This window comes from Antechinus flavipes, chromosome 2 (assembly GCF_016432865.1).
Source record: "Antechinus flavipes isolate AdamAnt ecotype Samford, QLD, Australia chromosome 2, AdamAnt_v2, whole genome shotgun sequence".
Lineage (NCBI taxonomy): Eukaryota > Metazoa > Chordata > Mammalia > Dasyuromorphia > Dasyuridae > Antechinus > Antechinus flavipes.
Window position 1 is genome coordinate 263,621,263 of NC_067399.1, and position 25,325 is coordinate 263,646,587.

Genomic DNA, 25,325 nt, shown 5'->3' on the forward strand with positions numbered 1-25,325 from the left:
TGCATAAATATTTATACAATTATCTTGCTGTACAAGAAAAATCAAATCGAGCAGGAAAAAAAATGAGAAAGAAAATAAAATGCAAGCAAACAACAACAAAAAGAGTGAAAATACTATATTGTGATCCACACTCAATTCCCACAGATCTTTTTCTGGATGTAGATGGCTCTCTTCATCACAAGATCATTGGAACTGGTCTGAATCATCTCGTTGTTGAGAAGAGCCACATCCATCAGAATTGATCATTGTATAGTCTTGTTACTGTATATACTGATCTCTTGGTTCTACTCATTTCACTTAACATCAGTTTTTGTAAGTCTCTCCAGACCTCTCTGAAATCATCCTCCTCATCATTTCTTACAGAACAATAATATTCTATAACAGTCACATACCATAACTTATTCAGCCATTCTCCAACTGATGGGCATTCTCTCATTTGCAAGTTTCTTGCCATTACAAAGAGGGCTGCCACAAACATTTTTGCTCATGTGGGTCCCTTTCCCTCCTTTAAGATGTCTTTGTTGTTCTAAGCCCAAATATTTATAACAGTTCTCTTTGTGTACACAAAAAACTGGAAATTGTTGGAAATTGCCAACAATTGGGAAATGGCTAAGCATAATGTGGTATATGATTGTAATTATATACTACTGTGCTATAAGAAATGAACACTTTTTTTTTAGAAAAACATGGAAAGACTTGCATGAAATAATTAAGTTAATAAAATGAGAACCAAGAGAACATAGGCAGTAATAGCAATATTACTAAAAATATTACTGTGAAAGAATTATTCTCTATTATGAATACTCAGATTAACTACAAAGGACCTATGAAGGAAGATGCTATCAACTTCCAGGGAACGTGTTGATAAGCACAAGTAGGCATAATATGGTTTTATGTATACATATATGTGTGTATATATACACACATAAACATACATATATCTGTGTCAAATGTTTGCCTGCTTTAGTGTGGGATGGGGAGGGGAGAAGGGAAACAATTGGGAACTTAAAATCTAACAAAATTTAATTTTAAAAAATGCCTTTGAAAAAAATTTGATTGAATTCCTGTTTGGGAGGCAAAGTATACATTTATACTTCTTCCCCGTAGCATTCTTGGCTGGGATTGTCAAATCTATGGCACCAGCCATGCAACAGTTTTTTTTTGTCATTTCCTGCATTTACTGATAACCACTTATTCTAGCAGTGTTTCTTTTCCCCCCAAGTGTGGTGTCTTATGCTTGTCACTGCAGAACTTCATCCTTCTTGTTTCATTCTGAATCTTTTAGAGAAGATGAGGAAGGGAAAATAAATTAACTCAATTTTTTAAATGTTTAATTTTAAGTTTTAGATGGAGTGGAAATAAGGAAATGTGGTTGAAAAGTCAGGCACTGGTTTTAATCCTGCTTGGGAATTTTTCGTTCTTTTTGTGTTTCAGTTATAAGTTAGAATTATTAAATGAGTCACTTTCCTCTAGGATCAATGGGAATTTCAAAAAGGGATTGAATAATGAATTCAGTGCAAGAGAATTTGTATATAGCAGTTGTGAACTAGTTTGCATGTTTCTGTTAAAGTACTGAAAAACATAAAACTTTTTTTGAAGGACAGTAAACTATAGGAATATTAGTTTTGGTTGGAATTTTTTTTTTTGCATTGCTTATTTATTAGCATCTGCCATGTGCCTGGCACTGTGCTAGGTACTAAAGATAAAAAAGTATTAAGAATGCAACAATTTCTATTTCCACTTTACTCCTACTTCAGTTCACTTAATTGATTCACTTACCTCTCTTTCCTTACCAGCTACCATACCCACTTTGGATGACCTTTTTCTAATCCCTCTTATATCAATTGGTGAGTTCCTGGCTGGGATCACTATTTCTGGGAGGAAGTGCTGCTTACTATACTAACAGCTCAATTTACTTTCCATACTATATACCACTTCTCCACCAGCTGACTTGCTCTCTCACAGCTATCCCTCCCTGCCTTTTTGTTTTGCTTTGTCTTCCTCTTTTTAAATAAAAACTTCTTGTCATGGAGGGCATTAGTGGTTGGGGTGAACAGGAAAATTTCATGTGAAAGATCAGACTAACAGCCTGAAAAAAGACAGGGACTCTGAGGAAGAGGCAAGAAGGGAGTGTGCACTCCAGACATGGGAAATAGAAAATACCAAGGTAAGGAAACAGGAGTGTCTTGTGGGAGGTATAGAGAGGCCATTTCAGCTGAATTTACAACAAAGGAAGGATAATAATGTTCAGAGTAATGTCTGGAAAAGTGGATTGAAACTAGGTTCTAACTAGAGCTTTAAAAGGTAAAAAAAAGCTTTACTTAGGTAAAGGAATTTATATTTATATTTACATTTAATTCTAGAGGTAATAGGAAGTTGAACTTGATGGTAGAGGAATTACATTATTAGATCTACATTTAAGGAAAATTATTTTGGCAATCTTGTGTAGCATATACTAGAATGGAGAGAGATTGAGTCAGGGAGAACAATCAAAAAGTAGTTGTAGCAATATTTGTAAGAGGTAAGGAGGACCTGAATTAAGGGGGTAGCTATATGAGTGGATTGAAAAGGTCAAATGTGAGAGGTAGTATTGATGTTGAAACAGTAAGATTTGGAAATTGGTTGGATATATGGGTTGAAGAGGAGTGAAAAGTTAATGATAATGTTGAGATTGTGAACTTGAGAGATTGGAAGGATGGTGATGTGATTATCTCCATATTTATTATCAAATAAGATGAAGAGACTAGAAGAGGGAGCTCAAATTGAAATTTTCTTTTTTTTTATTTAAGTTAAAAGGCGAGATTTTCAACTAAAAGAAAATAGAAGGTGGGTAGTATAATTAAGAGGGATTTGGAATAACTTCTTTGAAAAGTAAGATAGGGAATCAATAAGGGAAGAGTAAAAGGACTGCCTTGTCGCAGTGAGAGACCAGTTGATGTTGGATAAAAGAATTTGTAACGTACCAGTCAGCATGATTGTGAAACTTCGGGTTTCAGGCAGCAGCTGATGAGTTAGGAGTAGTGGAGGTAGATGGCGGAAGTAATCTTGTACTGAGTTTGTAAGAGAACAGCAAGAAGACAAATGAGCAAGGGATTCAAGAGCAAAGGACCATACTGAGTTGAAATGAGTGACTATAAAGTTGAGATTAGAGAAGAAGAAAAGATAACAGAGAAGTAATAACAGCCTGAAAAAGTTCAGAGGGGAGGGAAAGGAATGAAGGTTTCTTAGGGCAAAGAATAAATGAGGAAGGAGTGAAGCATGGGCAAAAGTGTAATAAAATGTGTGAAGACCAAGTTAGTACCCTTGATACCTTAGAATCAGATGGAGTCAGGATAAGCAAAAGTCCTTGGTCTTTAAGGGTAGAAGTGAAGGGAATGGACACAGGATCTCCGCAACCTTTCTTTTCCACCTCCACCACCAAAGTGACTCTGACTTGTCCTATTCCACCCCCAATCCTTCCCACAATTTTCTGTATCTACCAAAAGATTGGACCAGCACAGAATAGTGGGAAGGGCCATTTTCCAATTATATGCTAATAGAGTATTGTCCAATCAGTAGTTAAACTTAAATGCTTGGTTGTTCAACCTTGGTGCATCAACTCAGGAGTTTCAGTCCTTTACAAAAATGAGGCAACGGTCAAATAGCAGAATGTTAGATTTCTAATTAGGGAAGCATGGAACCTTCGTAGATATCTAGACTTGGCATGTGTGTGACAGAAGTGAGTAGTGAGAGTAAAGAAGAAAATATTGTGAGGATTATAATGCTAAAACATTTTAAGGAGAAAATGAGAAAGAAAATAAAATGCAAGCAAACAACACAAAAAGAGTAAAAATGGTATGTTGTGATCCATACTCAATTCCCACAATCCTCTCTCTGGGTATAGATGGTTCTCTTCATCACAAGATCATTGGAAATGGTCTAAATCATCTCATTGTTGAAAAGTGCCATGTCCATCAAAATTGATCATCATAAATAATCTTATTTTAACATTCATTTTTGTAAAACTTTGCATTCCAAATTTCCCCCCCTCACTTGCCTCTCTCCTCCCCAAGACAGCAAGTAATCTGAAATAGGTTAAATATGTGCAATTCTTTTTTTTTTAAGCTTTTTTATTTTCAAAACATATGCATAGTTTTCAACATTTACTCTTGTAAAACCTTGTGTTCCACATTTTATCTCATTCCCTCCACCCCTTCCCCAGATAGCAAGTAATCCCACATATGTTAAACATGTGCAATTCTTTTTTTTTTTTTTAAATTTTTAATGGCTTTTTATTTACAGTTATATGCATGGGTAATTTTACAGCATTGACAATTGCCAAACCGTTTGTTCCAATTTTTCCCCTTTCCCCCCACCCCTTCCCCTAGATGGCAGGATGACCAATACTTGTTAAATATATTAAAGTATAAATTAAATACAAAATAAGTATACCTGTCCAAACCGTTATTTTGCTGTATAAAAAGAATCACTCTGAAATACTGTAAAATTAGCCTGTGAAGGAAATTTTAAAATGCAGACAGGCAAAAATAATAGGGATTGGGAATTCAATGTAATGGTTCTTAGTTATCTCCTAGAGTTCTTTCACTGGGTATAGCTGGTTCATTTCATTAATGCTCCAGTGGAACTGATTTGGTTCATCTCATTGCTGAAGAGAGCCAGGTCCATCAGAATTGATCATCATATAGTAGTGTTGTTGAAGTATGTAATGATCTCCTGGCCCTGCTCATTTCACTCAGCATCAGTTAGTGTAAGTCTCTCCAGACCTTTCTGAAATCATTCTGTTGGTCATTTATTACCGAACAATAATATTCCATAATATTCATATTCCACAATTTATTCAGCCATTCTCCAATTGAAGACATCTACTCAGTTTCCAGTTTCTTGGCCACTACAAAAAGGACTGCCACAAACATTCTTGATGTGCAATTCTTCTATACATATTTCCACAATTATCATGGTGCACAAGAAAAATCAAATCAAAAATCTCTCAAAAAGAGAAAGAAAACAAAATGTAACCAAACTACAAAACAAAGTGAAAATAAAATGTTGTGATCCATATTCAGTCTCTACTGGCTCTCTCCATCACAAGATCATTGAAACTGGAATGAATTACCTCTGTGCAATTCTTTTTTTTTTTTTTAATATTTTATTTTATTTTATTTCATAATAACTTTATACTGACAGAATCCGTGCCAGGGTATTTTTTACAACATTATCCCTTGCACTCATTTCTGTTGCGATTTTTCCCCTCTCTCCCTCCACCCCCTCCCCTAGATGGCAAGCAGTCCTATATATGTTAGATATGTTACAGTATATCCTAGATGCAATATATGTTTGCAGAACTGAACTGTTCTCTTGTTGCACAGGGAGAATTGGATTCAGAAGGTAAAAATAACCCGGGAAGAAAAACAAAAATGCAGAAAGTTCACATTCGTTTCCCAGTGTTCTTTCTTTGGATGTAGCTGCTTCTGTCCATCATTTATCAATTGAAACTGAGTTAGGTCTCTTTGTCAAAGAAGTCCACTTCCGTCAGAATACATCCTCATACAATATCGTTGTCAAAGTGTATAATGATCTCCTGGTTCTGCTCATTTCACTTAGCATCAGTTCATGTAAGTCTCTCCAGTCCTCTCTGTATTCATCCTGCTGGTCATTTCTTACAGAACAATAATATTCCATAACATTCATATACCACAATTTACCCAGCCATTCTCCAATTGATGGGCATCCATTCATTTTCCAGTTTCTAGCCACTACAAACAGGGCTGCCACAAACATTTTGGCACATACAGGTCCCTTTCCCTTCTTTAGTATTTCTTTGGGATATAAGCCCAATAAAAACACTGCTGGATCAAAGGGTATGCACAATTTGATAACTTTTTGGGCATAATTCCAGATTGCTCTCCAGAATGGTTGGATTCGTTCACAACTCCACCAACAATGCATCAGTGTCCCAGTTTTCCCGCATCCCCTCCAACATTCATCATTATTTTTTCCTGTCTTCTTAGCCAATCTGACAGGTATGTGGTGGTATCTCAGAGTTGTCTTAATTTGCATTTCTATGATTAATAATGATTTGGAACACTTTCATATGAGTGATAATAGTTTCAATTTCATCATCTGAAAATTGTCTGTTCATATCCTTTGACCATTTATCAATTGGAGAATGGCTTGATTTCTTATAAATTTGAGTCAGTTCTCTATATATTTTGGAAATGAGGCCTTTATCAGAACCTTTAACTGTGAAAATGTTTTCCCAGTTTGTTGCTTCCCTTCTAATCTTGTTTGCATTAGTTTTGTTTGTACAAAGGCTTTTTAATTTGATGTAATCAAAATTTTCTATTTTGTGATCAGTAATGGTCTCTAGTTCATCTTTGGTCACAATGTGCAATTCTTTTAAACCTTACTTCCACTTATAAGAAAAATCAAATCTAAAGGGAATAAATCCATGAGAAAGAAAACAAACCAAAAAATTGAGAATTCAATGCTTCCATCCATATTCAGTCTCCTTAATTCTCTCTCTAGATGTAGATGGTCTTTTCCATCTCAAATCTACTGGAATTGCTTTGAATCACTTCATTGTTAAAAACGGCCAAGTCCATTTCAGTTGATCATCTCGTAATCTTCTTGTTGCTTTGTACAATGTTCTTTGGTTCTGCTCGCTTCACTCAGCATCAGTTCATATAAGTCTTTCCAGGCTTTTCTCAAATCAACCTGCTCATCATTTTTTATAGAGCAATAATATTTCATTTCAGTCATATTCTATAACTTATTCAGCCATTCTCCAACTGATGGGCATTCACTCACTTTTAGTTCCTTGCCACTGCAAAAAGGGCTGTACAAACGTTTTTGCACATGTGGGTCCCTTTCCCTCCTTTAAAATCTCTTTGGAGACACTAAAGAAGGGAAAGGGACCTGTATGTGCCAAAATGTTTGTGGCAGCCCTTTTTGTGGTGGCTGGAAACTGGAAAATGAATGGATGCCCATCAATTGGAGAATGGTTGAGTAAATTGTGGTGTATGAATGTTTTGGAATATTATTGTTCTGTAAGAAATGACCAACAGGATGAATACAGAGAGGCTTGGAGAGACTTACATGAACTGATGCTGAGTGAAATGAGCAGAACCAGGAGATCATTATACACTTCAACAACAATACTGTATGAGAATGTATTCTGATGGAAGTGGATATCTTCGACAAAGAGAAGATCTAATTCAGTTCCAATCAATCAATGATGGACAGAATCAGCTATACCCAGAGAAGGAACACTGGGAAATGAGTGTGAACTGTTTGCAGTTTTTTTTTCTTCTTAGGTTATTTTTACCTTCTGAATCCAATTCTTCCTGTGCAACAAGAGAACTGTTTGGTTCTGCACACATATATTGTATCTAGGATATACTATAACATGTTTAATATGTATAAGACTGCTTGCTATCTAGGGGAGGGGGGTGGAGGGAGGGAAGGGAAAAATTGGAACAGAAGTGAGTGCAAGGGATAATGCTGTAAAAAATTACCCATGCATATGTACTGTCAATAAAAAGTTATTTAAAAAAAAAAAAAAAGATCTCTTTGGGATATAAGCCCAGTTGAAACACTGCTGGATCAGAGTTTGGTAGCCCTTTGGGCATAATTCCAAATTGGTCTCCAGAATGATTGGGTCATTTCTCAACTCCACCAACATTGCATTAGTGTCCAGTCTTCCCACAGCCCTCCACATTTATTATTATCTTTTCCTGTCGTCTTAGCCAATCTAAGAAGTATGAAATCTATCTATCCATTATAACAGTATTTCTAATACAGCCATCTAGGCCTACTTTTTGTTCTTCACATGATAATTCATCTTCTCTATCACTACCTTTATATTAGTTTTTTCCCTCTTTTCTTCACTTCTATCCCATCCCTGGAATGTACTCCCTCCATATCCCCTTTACCTCCTGGAATCTCCTTGCTCTCCTTTAAGATATAGTTCAAAGACTACTTCTTGCAGTGGGGCTATTCCTCGTCCATCCACTTGCAATTGCCTCCCCTTCCACATTGTGGGTTTTGCTTTGTTTTGTTTTTGTTTTTAAATTCAATGGGAGTACTTTTGCTTTATACCTACTTATATAGATGTTGTCTCCCCAGTGGAACATAAGCTTCTTGAACAAGGGGACTTTGTCTTTGGATCTCCGGTATTTACACTTTGTAAGGGCTTAATAAATACTTCTTGATTGAGTGACTGATTTCAACATCTATGTGAAGTAGATCACTATTTTCCAAATCCACAATTTGGATTTGGAAAAATCAGAGTGTAAGGAAGTTAATATTCACTGAATGACAATGATTGGATACTCTTCCTGGTGCAATGCTAGCTGCTGTGGGAGGATAATGATGATTAGAGCATGATCCCTGCATGATAAAGAAGATGAGGAGGCAGAGGTAAAAATACTATACAAAGTAGAATATGGAAGTGCAGTGAGAGTGTGGGAGTTCTGAGAGATTACATTCAACTAGGATATCAGAAAAGATTTTATGGAAGAGAATGGATAGATTTGAATTAGCCCTTGTAGCTGGGGTAGGACTTCATTTGGGAAAGGTGGGCAGTGAACATAAAAGAACACTCCAAATAAAGAAATAATTGTCCACAAAGGTATAGCAGTGGGGAAATAGAAAATAGCTAATTTGTAGGATGCATGAAAGGCTATAACTGGGGAGACAAATTTAGGCCAAATCAATATCCGGGCCTTAAATATCAGAGTATTTGAGTTTATTTGGAATAGTGACAGATTTGTAACCTATATGACAGAGCTATTCATTAGGGAAATTAATCAAGTAGTATTGTGTAGTGTGGGTTGGAGAATATGAGGAGAATTAATTTAGAGGCAGACAGCTTGAGGCCTGACTGTTTTCATAAGTTAGCAGCACTGTTAATTGCAAATCTGGATCTTAGAATTTTATTGTAAAAGGTGGAAAATAAGAGGAAAGACCTCCCTTTCTTAACTATGTTTATAACCAATGATTTCACTGGCACCAAATTCAAATTCCAATTTGAAGTCTGGTGAATGTGAGAGAGTAAGAGAGAGCCAGAGTTGTACCACTAGGAAATCTTCTGACTTCTTGTCATCCCTGATTTTACACAACTTAAAACTAGCTATCATAAAGCCATTTGTCTTAATTTTTCTGTCTGATATGCCTTCTATTTAAGGCTTTGTAAATAACAATGTGAATGAAGCAGAATAGGATTGTGAATCTGCATATATGTGTGTGTTATAGAAATAATGACAGTATTTAACTATGTGTAGTCAAAACTATTTTTTTTTTCAAATTTTGCCAACTAGGGATTTAAGAGATTATGGCATCTGAAGCCCACAATGATAGAAAACGGAACTTTTTGCATATTGAGGGCCATTCCATTGATCTTCCTAGGAAAAGGATCTCTGATTTCACTAATAAGAACATGAAGGAGGTATGTTAATGTTTTTGTAAATGTCTTAAATAACATGTAACAGATAAAATGTCACCGAATCTAAACTTTTTGTAATGCTGGTGAATGTTGGTTAACTTTTTATACAATAGGAGGGTAATGATTTAGCATACAAAAAAGTGTTCTCTATGCACAATGCTAATAGCCTTGGCATAGTTTCTCCTAGATCATAATGAAATTCTTATGAAAGAAAAAAATAGTAAATGTATTCTAAAATATAAAATATATTCTAAATGAGAGTGGAGGAGGTGAGATTGACAGATTACCATATACCAATGATATCAATTGGACTATTAAAGATAATGCCAGTGAAAGTAGAAAAATCTTAGAATTTAATAATAGGAGACTGCTGAATAAAAATAGAATTCTAATCTTTCCCTCACCTCCAAACAACAAGAACAACAAAGAATTGTAGATTTGTTGATGTCACTCACTAATTTTAGTTTATTTACAATTCTATTAATAGAAACTTTATATATACTTGTTCTTGGGTAAAATAATTTTCTGCTTTTATTGATAGGGAAAGAAATCTCCAAAACATTTGGCTGCTTATACAAATAGGTAAGAGATACTTTGAAATTTTGGGGAAGCAACAAATCTTGAAATCTGGGGATGGCTAAAAATAGGAAAGTGTATTAAACATGTTATTTGTAAAGTGAGATTAGACAGTTTTATATATATATAATCTTAGAGTTTTCATAGTGTCCCAAATTATTGGATCCTGTGTTTGATTCTACATTCTTTGAAAGATCAGTTATTGCTTTTCAGACAAATCTGTGGCATGTATTACCTTCCTCAGGCCTGAAATTATGTTGTCAGAAATATGTAAACTTAAGTATATATATTACTTAAGAATTGGTTGAATGGATATCAGATGGACCAAAACTTTACTGCAGAATGGTCCCTTAACCTTTAATTTTTTTTGAATTTATTTATTTGTTTGTTTATTATAGCTTTGTATATACAAAACATATGGATGGGTAATTTTTTGATATTGACCCTTGCAAAAACTTCTGTTTCAACTTTTCCTCTTCTTCCCTCCACTCCTTCCCCTAGATGGCAGGTAGTTCCATACATGTTAAATATTTAACCTTTAATTTTTAATAAGATTTTATTTCCTTCTTTATTTAAATGAGCCAATTGTTTTTACAGAACAGTTGGATACGCTGTGAAAAGTCCAGACAAACTACACAAAGAAGCATATTATAGAAAGAAAGTTCATCATTATTTTCCAAATCCTTGTTACAGAAGAAAACAGTTTCCTAGAAGCAGGGGCTGTGACATGGCAAATAAAGAAAATGAACTGGCATGTGCAGGCCACCTGCCTGAAAAATTACGCCATGAAGGTCGTACATTTTTACTTAATGCCAGTGATTCTAGTTCTTCACAGACAGAAAGCCCATCATCAAAATATAGTGGATTTTTTACTGAGGTGAGTCTCTCTACAAGTTAATTCTTTTTTATCTAGCATGATTATATATTTTTTCTTTTGGTGTTATCTTCAGTCTGCAGAGTACTTCTCATCCTTTTGTCTATGGAATTTCTTGAATGGTGCCCTTAGGTGAGCCTTCTTATAATCAAATCAAGCAAACTTGAAACAGTTGTTATATTCTTTTTTTAAAGTTTGTATTTTTCCGTATAAGTAAAATAGATTTAACATATTATTTTCTCCTGCAGCATCCAGATTCACACATTGACAGGTGGAGATTGGAGGGAGCAGAGAGAGAGAAAAGATCAGATCTTAAAGTTGAGCTGTTCTGTTTAGACACAGGAATCAGAGTTCTCTTGTGTCCTGTAAGTTCAGTGGAGTCCTAAAAATTTAATCACCCTAGTGTGGTAGGTACTGTCTGTAATACTGTAGAATAGCTTAGCCCAAAGTGGTCATTTGAAGAACAATACTGTAAATTTGTGTCTTGTTTCTAAAAAACAGTTCTTATAGTCTTTTAAGAAGTAATTGATTTAAGGTAGCATAGATGATAGAAGATCAATGTGATGATTAAGAGAATGATTACAAGTATTCAGAATTATTAGAAAGAGATCTTGATTATGGAAACACAGGATGTTTTACAGAGGGTACTTGAAATGATACTGGAATTATATAGCAAGATTCTTTCATTTTCTCCTTGGAAAATAATGAATAGGAGTTCTAGAGAAACAGAAAATAAGTCTATATTAGACAAAAATCATGATAGGGAAGAAAAATAGAAACAAGGCTTCTGGGAGACTGGTGGGAAGTTAAAAAATTTTTTTTAATTCTTTATGAAATAACAGTCAGCCAACATAAGAATTAGAGAATGGATGCTATCTCCATTATAGAAGTACTGGTTTTTTGAGAGATCACAGTGATATAGTTTCTTACAACTGATGACCCAAGTATAAACTAAAGGATCACTATGGTTGTTTAGGCAGAATATAATTTAGTTGTTGCTGTATTGTAAAAGACTATACAGTCTTCTTTCCTTTTGCATCTTCATATTTAAACCTCTTTCTTAAGGAATGCTTACTTCTCTGGGTCCCATCGCCTCCTGTGTAGTTTTCAAAAGTTTATTGATTACTACTTTATTGTTAGAGGCCTAACTTACTAACTTATCTAACTTTACTCATACTTAATTTTCAGTGGCTTTTTTAACCCTAAACAATTTTAAATTGATGCCAAAACATTGAAGAGACAAGTTTGGCCTAGTAAAATGTTTTCTCTTCTATCTTTATCCTCATACAACAAGAAAGAGTAATAATAGTTGAAGAAAGGATACTGATGCTTCAGACTGCTTGATGCTTATTTTCTTCAAATGCTGTATTATTCTAAATTGTGAATGAAGCTGATAAGGATTTTTAGTTTTGGGGAAAGGGACTAGCATTGTTGTATAACTTAAAATTAATCTGTCTACATTGATCTGATCTAATTGAATAACTACTTCAGATCTCTTTTATTTATTTTTTTCCCTTCAGTATGGCCTTTAACAAATTAGTTTGCTGTTTGTCAAAGGTCTGCATTTGTGATTCAAGTGCATAGCACTTTGGACTTGGTAGTCAGAAGACTTAGATTTTTGTCTGGTTTCTGCCAGCAACCAACTTTGGTCAGTTCTTTTATCCCCCTGAAACATCATTTTCATCTTATAAAAAATGATACTTTAGATTAAATAATACCTCTAATGCCTTCCAATTTTAAATATTGTTTTTTTGCTTGCAGGTTTCTCAGGACCATGAGACAATGGCACAAGTTCTTTTCAGTAGAAATCTGAGGTTGAATGTAGCTTTAACTTTTTGGAGAAAGCGAAGTATAAGTGAACTAGTAGCCTATTTGGTGAGGTAAATCATAATTTTTTCCCATTCTCATTTTTGCAAAATTATAGCATCCAATTTCAGGAATAGCAGTCTAAGATTAGCTTTTCAACTTAGGATAATGTTGCTGACCAGAAAATTTTAATTTCCTATACTTAATTTTAATAAGAATAAAGTTAGTGGTCAAAGTTAGTGTCACATTGGTTTGTTAACTAAAAATCCAGTCATTAGTTTTATCTTTACTTGCTGTGTGATTTTGAACTTGATAACCTCTACAACTCAAATCCTTATATATAAAAAGGAAATTATAGATGATCTGTTGATTTTGGGGGAAAACTAATTGTTTTTCTGACTTAGAAGATGACTTAGATGTGAAAATAGCTAGCTACTTAACCTTTGCTTCTCTCTCTCTCTTTTTTAAACAGCTTTTTATTTACAAGTTATATGTATGGGTAATTTTACAGCATTGACAATTGCCAAACCTTTTGTTCCAATTTTTCCCCTCTTTCCCTCCACCCCCTCTCTTAGATGGCAGGATGACCAATAGATGGTCAATATATTAAAGTATAAATTAGATACCCAATAAGTATACATGACCAACCATTATTTTGCTGTACAAAAAGTATCAGACTCTGAAATATTGTACAATTAGCCTGTGAAGGAAATCCAAAATGCAGGCAGGTAAAAATATAGGGATTGGGAATTCAATGTAACGGTTCTTAGTCATCTCCCAGAGTTCACTGGGCGTAGCTGGTTCAGTTCATTACTGCTCCATTGGCACTAATTTGGTTCATCTTGATCATCATATAGTATTATTGTTGAATTATATAATGATCTCCTGGCCCTGCTCGTTTCACTCAGCATCAGTTCGTGTAAGTCTCTCCAGGCCTTTCTGAATTCATCCTGTTGGTCATTTCTTACTGAACAATAATATTTCTTAATATTCATATACCACAATTTATTCAGCCGTTCTCCAGTTGATGGACATCTACTCAGTTTCCAGTTTCTGGCCACTACAAAGAGGGCTGCCACAAACATTCATGCACATACAGATCCCTTTCCCTTCTTTATGATCTCTTTGGGATATAAGCCCAGTAGTAACATTACTGGATCAAAGGATATGCACAGTTTGATAACTTTTTGAGCATAGTTCCAAATTGCTCTCCAGAATGGTTGGATGTATTCACAATTCCACCAACACTGTATTAGTGTTCTTGTTTTCCCACATCCCCTCCAACATTCCGCATTATCTTTCCCTGTTATTCTAGCAAATCTGACAGGTGTGTAGTGGTATCTCAGAGTTGTCTTAATTTGCATTTCTCTGATTAATAATGACTTGGATCATCTTTTCATATGGCTAGAAATAGTTTCAATTTCTTCATCTGAGAATTGTCTGTTCATTATCCTTTGACCATTTATCAATTATCTTTGCTTCTCTTAATACTATAGGATAGAAGATCTTGGAGTAGTGGTAGATTGCCTTCCTGTGCTCACCAGCAGGTAAAAAGAGAACTTTTTTTTTTAGAAGATTAGAAATCATGATTTCCAAGTTTTTGTAATCAATTGTATATTTTAGTTTACAGGAAGAAAAGCAGTACATTTCACTTGGCTGCTGTGTAGATCTGTTGCCTCTAGTAAAATCACTACTTAAAAGCAAATTTGAAGAGTAAGTATCTATGTGAATTTTTGTTTTTCATTTTCAGCAACATTTATTGAGGTTTTATTATATATATAATACAGTATTAGGCTCTATGGAAGATAAGGGCAATTTAGTTGGGGAAATAAGTTTTATATGTGTGAAATAACTGGGGAAAATTGAAATGATATCTTGTCAGCAACTTTAATACTTTAGTATTAATGGTATTGTCAAGTGCTGAAAAAAATTAAAAGTAAATGGAAGGAATTTATATTTAATCAGTAAAGATTTTTTGGGGAGGAAAAGCATGATTTTTTTATACAAAATTTTATTTCAGTTATGTGATAGTTGGTTTGAACTGGCTTCAAGCAGTCATAAAAAGATGGTGGTCAGAACTGTCTGCTAATACAGAAATTGCAAAAGATGGGTAAGTATTAGAACTTCTATATTTTGCAAATATACTGCTATGCTGGTAAAAATTGTATTGTCAGGATAGAAGTAGATAGAAAGATAGAGAGAAAAAGAATATATTAAGCTCTTAATTATGTGTCAAACATTGTACTAAGCACTAGGAATACAAATGTAAGAAAATGAGATGTTCCCTATACTCAAGGAAATTGCATTCTAATGAGGGAAGACAATTTATAAAAGGGAGCTAGAAAGGGAGCAAGGGTAGAGTTGGAGAACAATGGACAAACCTGCTGGTAAGGAGGTGGGAAAGTCAAGAGATCCAGGAGGACTGTGAGCATGAATGGCCTAGAATCCATGACGTGGGGACTAGCTAGGGACTCACCAATCAGAGGAAATGGTGCAAAAGCAAAGATATCTTCAAGAAGATGAGAAAGCTACAGAGAGTGAGGAATGGAGCCAGGAGAGAACTGAGCATGGATGGCCTGAGCAATTCATGAAATGGTGGTTCTCTTAAGGATTCACCAGTTAGAGGAGAGGGTGCAGGAGCAGAAGCATCTCCCAGGTGAGGTAGCTTCTCATCTATATGACCATAACACAATGTCATTCACTCCCTTTCTTAATAGGGAGGATTTAAGGAAATGTTATACTCATTATAAATTTATAGAAAAAACTTTGAAGGCACCATAGTGCATGCAGTTAACCTGGAACTAGAAGATGTGAGTTAAAATTTTATCTCTGTTGCTTATTACGTGTGTGACTGGGACTCAGAGAAATTATTTGTCCAGTGTGTTTCTTCATCTTTAAAAGGGGATAACAATATATTTAGACTATCTACTTTCTAAGGATCAAATATGAACTAGTTTATGTAAATTTTAAAAATAACATGTAAGCTGCTGTTATTAGGCTACTGTGATATCTTAATGAAAAAAAATTCTAAGATAGTTGCTTAAAAATTTAATTTTTAATAGATATAGTTTATTTAAATGAGTGCTGGAGCTTTTCATATTAGAATATACTTCATATGTAGAATTTTAGAACTAGTCACCTCTCTTTCTGGAATTAATCTCATTTTGCAGAGAAGACAGAGATAACAATACTATAAGCAGGCATTCTGAAGTTGCAGGGTTTTGGGGTGAGAAGGAGGGCCTATTATGGACTTTTAGTAGCCAGCTTATTGACATTTCAGTGTGTGTGTGTGTGTGTGTGTGTGTGTGTGTGTGTGTGTGTGTGTGTGTGTGGTGTTTTGGAAATATATATATTCTACAGATTGAAACTGATAATCTTGAGTAACTTCTAACTTTCTCCTAAGGAATTAGAAGACTCTTAGACTCAGCTCTTCCCTATAATGTATAGGTGCTGTTTTCAAGTAATTGTGGTAATTGAGCAACCTATAATCTCTATGAATAACTGACACATGATTATAAATAATTTGTTTGAGTTACAATGTCATGTTGCTTAAGGATAAATTCCTAGATATTAACATTTATTCAGTTATCCTTCTCTGAATATATGTGTATTACACCAGATTATGTATATAACGTCATAAATGAATTTTTGCTTAAATTTTTTTTTAAAGAAATATTCATATTTTAAAACAACAATTAAGTGGATTGTGGAAACAAGAAAATCATCTTACTTTGGTCCCAGGATACACTGGTAATATAGCTAAGGTATGTGTATAACCAAAGTTATCAAATGTTTGACTTTAGATATTCAAAATATCTAATAATCTAGTCTGATGGATTTGTAAAACTAGAACTACTAAACAAGTCAGTTAATGATTTAGCTAGTTAAGTAAATGATATTATAATGTTCTGAAAGCAAGTATAAGCACCTCTTAAAGTGCCAGAATATTCTGGGTATAGATATAACATTTCATTGCATGGAAGGGAGCAAAGCCCATTGGATGTCTTTCGGATGCTCTTCAAAAGATAGTAGTCTTAAGGGAGTTTTATTGTAAATATGAGGAATTTTAAAAATGATAAGGAAACAATCAGTTTCTCATAGCCATTTAAATCTTTTATTTAGTGATAGATGTCTCTTCAAATGAAGGATTATGTGTTAATTCAGCAATTGCATCAGAGAAATCCAGACACAATAATTGTGTCCAAAAGAAATTTATTAATTATTGACTTACTCATCTATCCGGATAAAGGAGTAGAATGAGAGTGCTAATGCAATATTAAGATTAAGATGCTGGCCTGTCAAGCTATGAAGATAATTTCCCAGCCTTCTCTTTTTGTATAATAAAAGTCAAAATTTCTGATGTGTTAGAAATACTCTTTCCTTTTTCAGAGTTGCAGGATGGTGATTGCTGCATAGCAAAATATTATCTGCTGCCTTTGCTTCCAGATATGAGTCAGATATAATAATAAATTGAAAAGAATAAAAATGTGAAATTAGAATGTTTCCTGATTTACTCCTGATTATTCTTAACTAATGGGGGATACGGAGGACCTTAGCTATATATTTGGTTCTTTGAGGTCATTTGGGCCCAGTTGAACACTTATTTTTGAAGTTAAATTGAGGAAAGAAGAAAACTTCCAGATTGGTTTTAATAAGAGTAAAAGCAAAAGAAAGCAAGAAACCATGATACTAGCAAATAGATATGAGTATGAATCTTCCCAGAGAATTTAGGAAAAGTTCCAGGAAGATGGTCTTGGTCTGTTTTCTCAAGTGAGAGTAAAAGACTTTATGTATAAGTTCCTTTTACTTCAAACTTGATACTACGTAAAAATCACAGTAGTTACAGTTTAACAAGCCCTGCAGTGACAAACCTCTATAATTTTCCAAGTGTTTCTTTTGTGCCTCCTGAGAAAAATATGCCTTTAAACTATAAAATGAGCTTATCACCAGAATTGATCTTTAACAGTGATCTTTATTATGCTCTTAAATGAAAACAAAAGCTACAATTTGAGATAATATATTCTTTAAACTCTAGAAAAACATTCATCTAAAAAGCTTGCCTGCCTGAAAGAAAATTCTTAAAAGCACCTTGTTGTTGGGAGTATTGCCACTTTAAAAAAAATTGCCCAATATCTGACATTAGCTGGGAATTAAGTTACCCTCAATTTTAACAAAAAAATCTTACTGTTAGGATTTCTTACATTTCTTCAAGAAAGGTAAAATGATTTAGTGTATATTTAAATGATTCAAGCAGCATATAGAATTTTTATAATATATTGCCAGAAAAACTTGTTCAAAGTATTTTCTCAGTTATCATGGTGAAGTATAGATTTTAGAAAATTACATACTATAATTTAGAATGTGTATTTATATTGTATTATATTTTATAAAATTTGTGGGCAACAGAATTCATAGGATATCTATAAAAATCAGAAAAGTTTTATTTTTAATTTGGCCAGAGATATCTTTATTGTTGAAGATAATACTGATTTAGTTTTGAAGTTATGTGTATAATTCTCAAGTTTCTTTATGGGAAAATGCTATACCCCAAACATCAAAAATCTGAAATAATTGACCTTTTTTTTTTTGAGGGTGGAAAACCTGAAACAGAATTCAAGAAATACAATGATTGGTTGGCCAAATGGCCCAGGAAACTACAAAAACAAAGTCTGTAAGAATTTGAAAATAGAAGCTAGAAGAGACCAAGGCATATGGAGGAAGCAAAGGGGAAAGGAAGGGAAAGAGCATTAAGATAACATAGAAATTATGCAATTGATATTTTTTATTTACTTTAATGAGACAAAAGTTTAATTTAAATTACTTCTATAATCTTGTCTGGTTCCAAGTCATTCCCCTTATCTCTTACTCCTTTTATATCATGATATATATAGCTGTGTGCTGTGAGAATTGATATTCAGAAATGTCATCTTGAAGCTCTGTAATATCCAGAATAAGTAAAAAAAAATTATTTGTATTATATATAATATATTTTGAATGATATACAGTAATGTAGATGAAGCACAAAGGATTGCTGTCATGTTTATTAATTAGGCAGAAAGTTTAATTTATTAAATTCTTAATTAGAAGTAAGTATTTGAGTTAAATGAAGAGATATATATATATAAACAGAAATGGGAGGGTACTAAATATTGACTAATAGTTTTATTTTCTTCTTCAAGGACGTAGATGCTTATTTATTACAATTACATTGAGAAGTACTACACCTGAAGAGGACATTCTTGTTCAGAATATTCCTGGATTTTGTAACTTCCAGAAAGAGGTCTCTTCTGAGAACTATGAACTAAGAAGGGAAGTGAAATCTTCCAAAAATGCCATTTAATTAAACCACTAGTAAAATCCTAACAATCTACTTCACATTGAAGTGGAAAAATAACCACAAGGAGCATCTTTGACTTCAATGAGGTGAAAGTGCACTATGAAAATTGTACGCCTTTGCTGCGTTTGGGATTTGTATGGTTATTTGGGGAAAAGTTGTTTAAATGCTTCTGTGTCTTATTGCAGTCCTTCATATTGCATAAAAATGTAATTTATAATGACATGAAAAGATAAAATGGGCAAGACATTTTGCTAAGAACCACAAAGACCAATCACCATTAATATTTTTTTTAAGATTGTGTTTTATAAAAAAAAGCAAAAAACAAACCACTAAAATGTATGCAGCTACTTTGTGATCATATTGAAAAGACTTTAAAGATGTTTAAAACAACATAGCAAATGATGGACAATTTTTTCACACTGAGATACTGTGTAAAGCAAGATGCCTTAATTATTAGTATGTTTGAAGAAGCCAATGTATTATGTTACTTATATCTTTTAAAACAGCCATGCATACAGGCATGAAATCAGGGGTTTTACGCTCATGTAGAATATTGGTTTTGGAACCTAATTCATATAGTTTGAAAAACTTGAGGATATTTTTCTCTGATTTTTGCCAGAATGTGTGTGTGTGTGTGTGTGTGTGTGTGTGTGTGTGTGGTGCGCACGCGCGCACATGTATGTGTGTGAATATAAAAAGCTGAATATTAATTGGATGAATGCTTAATTGGAAATGTCCTTGGAATTAGCTAATTTATATTCACTTTTAAAAAAGTATATTTGGATTTCTATTATTTTCAGTTCTGAATCATTTAAACTCCTTTTATTTGAGTAAATATACTAAATGTTTCTCTTTTTGTTTTTTTTGTTTTTTAATTCACATAATTTCATATGTTTTCTAAATGCTCATCATTTGTGTTTTGGATAGTAGTGTCTAATGTTTTAGAAATGTTTACAGCTAGAGTTGATCTTATATTCCATCCAAATAATTGATACACTACCTCCTCTAATGGTTGCTTTGAAATGGGGTTCATATATATTCTTGGTGTATACAAATTCAAATTTGATATGATTTAGCAGTGGTATGTGTTAAGACTCCATAACTTTTGTCATTATGCTTTATATTACCATTAGGTAGGGATAGGAAAATTTATATACCACCAACTCAGAATAAGCCTGATAGTGATCTGGCCAAATAATTTTGGGAATCATTTTTCTCTGAAATATCCCCTCATGGACATGAATATAAATCTATAGCGTTTGCCCAATCAACTAACTACTGATGTGAACATTGAATGTGCATCTTTCTTGCTTTAAAGGGTAAGATTTCACTGACTCTGGATGCTTTTATTATGCAGTTCTGTCACACACATACACACAGTGTGGATAATCTGTTGTGATTATTGCTTTTGTTGAGTCTTTAACTTAAAAACATTCCACATTACTCAAATTCTGTGATGTTAAAAGGAAAAATTTCCCCCCAGGATGTGAGAAGGAAGTGAACATTAATAATCTACACATTTGAGATAAAAAAATATTAATTTCCTATATTTCTTATTTATTACCCTTATAATTATTGTTTTGGTTGAACAAATAATCTGAGATAACTAGTCAGTTGATTGGAACCTAGTACTTATGAGACTTAGAAAATGGAGATTTGATCCTTTTTTAGAATAGTTAGCTTAACAGAAGGATAACTGGATTGAGTGCCCCCTACCAGTCTTCCAATTTGGTGCTCTTGTTAACTAGAGATACCAGTTTTGGATAGTTCAGCATAAAGCTATCATTTCTGGAAAAATAATTCAAAAGTATATGGTCTCTAAGGAGTCAGTAGTGTCTTTGGATACCAAAGACAGCACTTTGTGAATAAATACTACTTTTATTAAAACAATTGCCATGTTGATCCTTGCTTTGGAACAAAGTATTTTTTAATTGTATTTTTCTTTTTTAATAGATGTTATTTAATTGATCTTAAGTAAAAATAAGATTGTGTGTATTATATCTTAAGACAATATTAAAAAATTTTTAAAATGTAATTTCTGTCCCTCCTCCCCCCAAAAGAAAAAAGATAAGAGCTCTTATTCCTGAATTCAGACTTTTTGAATGACAGTGTTATCACTCCGCTTTAAACACTCTAAGCTGTATAGGCAGCCTGAAGATCTTATAAGTAAAAACTATTAAGTAGCCCACACTCCACTTTTTTTGTTTTTGGCTCTTGTATTTTTTTATTTCAGAACCTACCTCTCAGATACTGAAATTTGCTGAAAGAAAGGTATTAGATAAACAAGTATAATTAAATGCTTCTGGTAGTGTTAAGTTCTGCAGAACTTCAGTAATTTTAATCAGAAAAGTGTTGTATTCCAGAAGGAGCCAGAGACAGTGTTTACAGAGTATTCTGGTAATTGTAAACAGTTCAAACATTGTTTGACCTAAATTAGGACAATTGTGTGTTTGTTGTCCATTTGTTGAACACTATCAATGTTAGCAGACTGGCTATATCTTATACAGAATTTAGGGACTACACAAGATTCCTCCCTATTAAGGGGCCAAATTTCTATCTTTAAAATTTTTCTTCTTAATTTTACAGTCTAGCAAGTCATTGGGACTAGAAATTTAAAGATTTACAATTATCATGTTCATTTGGATAGATTGTGTCATGAAGAGTTGATCATGAGAATGGCATGAAAAGTTATAAGGCAGGGAATATAATGGCATGGCATTAAGAAAAATGGTCTAATGTTAGCAGTACCCTGTTTACATATCAAAAATTATAGAGATTCCTGAGATTTATAATAATTTGCATATGTGCTACCTATATTCCTTTTGGGAAGATGATAAATTTTTGCAACCAAACATTGAGACTACTGAAAAGTTAGCCTAGATATTAGTTGAAACAAAATTCTGCTAAATTCTGTAAAGAACTGCTGCTTAATTTTTTATAGAATCTTTTGTTGTTAAAATAATAATCTTACTTTAGAATATTTTTATATTTGGAAAACTTGAGAAAATAAATAATATGTTATGGAAATACAGGTTAAATTATTGTGCTCTTTAAGCATAATTCACAGTATCAGCATTCTTAGTTTTTTGCTTAGATATTTAAATCAATCTCAGAGCCACAAATAGAAGAAAGTTTTCATTAAAATCTGATACTACTGCATTAAAGTTTAATCTTTCCAAACCAGTTGCTTTCTTCTCATTTAAAGTTATGATAATATCAGATGCCACTGTCAGTTAAAAAATAATAAATACAACTTAAGCAGCTGACTCAACTAGTCTGATCTATTTTGAAATAGATTTTTGCCTTGTGGGTCACTTTGGCTAGAAATAGTTTTGCTGAACATCTGCTGGTAGGGATTTACTATTCTTTTTTCTCCAGCAAGTTGCATTTCAGGCTAATTTGAACATTATTATAAAGCCTTTCTTTTATTGTAATATGATCTAAAGAAGCCTAATACCTAATAATTTTGGATTGAAAAGAACATCTCCAAATTTTTAATGCTTATATGATGTACAGCAGCTTTTTGGTTAACAGCACTGTATTCCTCTAATTAATATGAATATAACAGGTCACTAACTAGTCCAGATTCTGACTTGAGATCATTATGAATCTACCCTGAAAGCTAGACCATAGACAAATCTTTACACATGGGCTATATATTAGTAGCATTTAAGATTAGATGACCTTAAATTTATCATCCATTATGCTACATTATTGATTCAAGAATTTCTTTTCACAGCAGGATCTGCCATGTGCTCAGCCCCTATACATATCAGTGCATTAGGATCTTAGTATAGTAGTAAAGTTGGTACTTATAAGAAGGACTTAATTCATATTGGAGGTTTGAAGCTGGTATTCTATTTCTTTTTTGCTTTAACTGGAAAGGGACTCTAATCAACACCTACTTTCTGTCCTGGAAATGAGTCACAGAAACTCAGATTTGAGGGCTGAAGGAAGGGAGACCTCAGAGGCAATCTAACACAAATTGTAGAAAGAAATTCATTCAGGAGCACCCCTGAGAAGTAGTTTTTTAATTTCTTAAAAAACATTATCTTTAATGGCCCTCTATTTTTAAATAGCTCTAATCAAGGAAAAGTTTTTCCTCCTACCAAGCCAGAATCAAGTAAGATTTTTTCTATTCTTAAAGTAACTTTTTCAGATTTCCCAGGGAATCATAGCTGAAAAACTGGGAAATTGCAGATCTTCAGTTTGTATTACTTCAAAGGTCTGCAAAGGTGATTGACAATTCAGCAGTCACTTCTGGATGGTTATAATTGTGTTTCTTTATATCAAGCCAAAAGCTGCTTCTTCATATTTTTCTGTCCATGCAAAAGTCACAGCCTTCATGTTCATGATGGTTCTTAAAATAGACAGACAGCTGTTTGTATAGTGCCTACCCCATCCCAGACCCCTCCCCCATTTTATTTTTTCTATCTAGACTAGTCATCCCCATTTCCTTTAGCTGAATCTTTTGGCAAGGTCTATAATTCCTTTACTGTACTGTTCTCCTGCCTCTGCCCAAGTTTGTCAATGTCTTTATTGAAATGTGGCATCTAGAAGTGACATTTCAAAGTGGATATTCATAAGTACTTTAGCTTACAAGGTCCAAAACAGATTTATCTGTCTCACCTTCTGCTTTCTCTCAGACCTCTTCCAAATTTCTCTGTCACCCTCAAAGGCAACCCAGATTTGCTCTTCTGCTTCACACTGCATAGCCAGTAAATTGCCAAATCCTTTTGTTTCTTTCTCTGCTGCATCTCTGACATACTTACCGTCCTCGTTAATCAACACAGTCCCTCATCTTGTTCAGACCCTCATTGTAGCTCACCTCTACTACTACAAGAGCCCTGGTCTTGGTCACTTAAGCCTTTGCCTATTCCACTCCATCCATACATCCAACAAAGCGCTTTTCTTAAAGTCCAGGTCTGGCCATATCAACTTCTTTCCTCCACTCAAACTTCAATGGCTCCCCATTATTTCTTACATCAAATGTAAACTCCAATGTTTAAGATCTTCATAACCTAGTCCCCTCCCTTTCCTGTTTGGTGTTGTATTACTTCTATCCTTATATATAGATCCAATATAGTTGATCCAGATACATTGGCCTACCTATTATTCTACTGGTGCAACTTTCTTTTTCCAGGCTTTGTGCCTTTATATGAGCTTATCCTCCCCTACTCCACTCCCAAATGCCTGCAGTGCACTCCCTCCTCACTTCTGGAATCCGTGGTTTCCTTCAAGACTCAGATACATTGACCCCTTCTCCGTGAAGCTTTTCTAAGATTCCTTTCAAACTAAAGTGTGTGTGTGTGTGTGTGTGTGTGTGCGCGCGCGCGCACGTGCATATGTACACATACATACATAATGTGTATATATACCTCTTATATAAATATATATGTATATTTATATATATTCTGTATAGACTTGTATGTGTACAGGTCTCTTTTTAGAATGTAAACACTTTGAACATAGGGACTATTTTACATTTCTCTTTGTAACTAGAGCTTAGCATAGTTGCTAGCACATAGTAAGTGCTTAATAAAGGTTTGTTGTTTTCTTTTTATGCTGTCATCAGTGGAAAATGTAGTCAGACTATTTGTTACCTCCTTTGTTTTAATACTATGCCTTTTTTTTAATTTAAATTTTCTGTCTGCTGTTACATTAGTGACTCAACTTGAAATCCACTAAAAATCCATGAATATTTTTTCACATAAGTTAGCATAATTATATCTTCCCCATTTTGTACTTGTGTAGTAGTTGATTAAAATCTCCATTAAATATTATCTTATTGAGTCCTTACCCAAATTTCTTAACTCATAACTAACTCCCCACTTTGGTTCATGGATTTAGTTACATGAGTATATATTGGTATACAATTCTATGTCACCATCTTCTTAACAGAGTGTTAGACTTGTTCTTCAAGAAGAACAGGGTTCACATATCTCTAATATTTTTAGTTATGTGCTGTCTTAGATTATTAGTTGTTTTAATTTCCTTAGCTGTAAGATGGAGCTAATAATAGCACCTTCTTCACAGGTTCCCATTGTGGGGATTAAATTAAATAACACATGTAAAATACTTTGTAAACTTTAAAGAAATATCTAAATCTGAAGCATCTTGAATATGATATAATAGTGCTGGGACACTAATGGAGTATATGATAAAGGAGGTCATATTTTACTTTTGATAGTAAGATAGCTAGTATACTTTGTTCATCACAACATTTGGGTGTAGCTGTCCAATGTAGCTATGAATTTTATTACTTTTATTCTTAGATGTTTTTCCTGCAA

General features: G+C 33.7%; 1 protein-coding gene across 1 annotated transcript in view; it reads left to right on the forward strand.

Annotated features, from left to right (window-relative positions):
- The window catches only part of KATNBL1 (katanin regulatory subunit B1 like 1), a 40,167-nt gene extending 20,487 nt beyond the window's left edge, over positions 1-19,680 (forward strand). The window contains exons 2-10 of the mRNA XM_051977003.1: positions 9,318-9,445; positions 9,984-10,024; positions 10,616-10,895; positions 12,654-12,772; positions 14,195-14,245; positions 14,322-14,411; positions 14,719-14,808; positions 16,369-16,462; positions 18,878-19,680. Of these exons, the coding sequence (XP_051832963.1) occupies positions 9,332-9,445; positions 9,984-10,024; positions 10,616-10,895; positions 12,654-12,772; positions 14,195-14,245; positions 14,322-14,411; positions 14,719-14,808; positions 16,369-16,462; positions 18,878-18,910 (912 nt within the window). The 5' untranslated portion in view covers positions 9,318-9,331 and the 3' untranslated portion in view covers positions 18,911-19,680. The remainder of the gene's footprint in view (positions 1-9,317; positions 9,446-9,983; positions 10,025-10,615; positions 10,896-12,653; positions 12,773-14,194; positions 14,246-14,321; positions 14,412-14,718; positions 14,809-16,368; positions 16,463-18,877) is intronic.
- Positions 19,681-25,325: the final 5,645 nt, after the last annotated feature.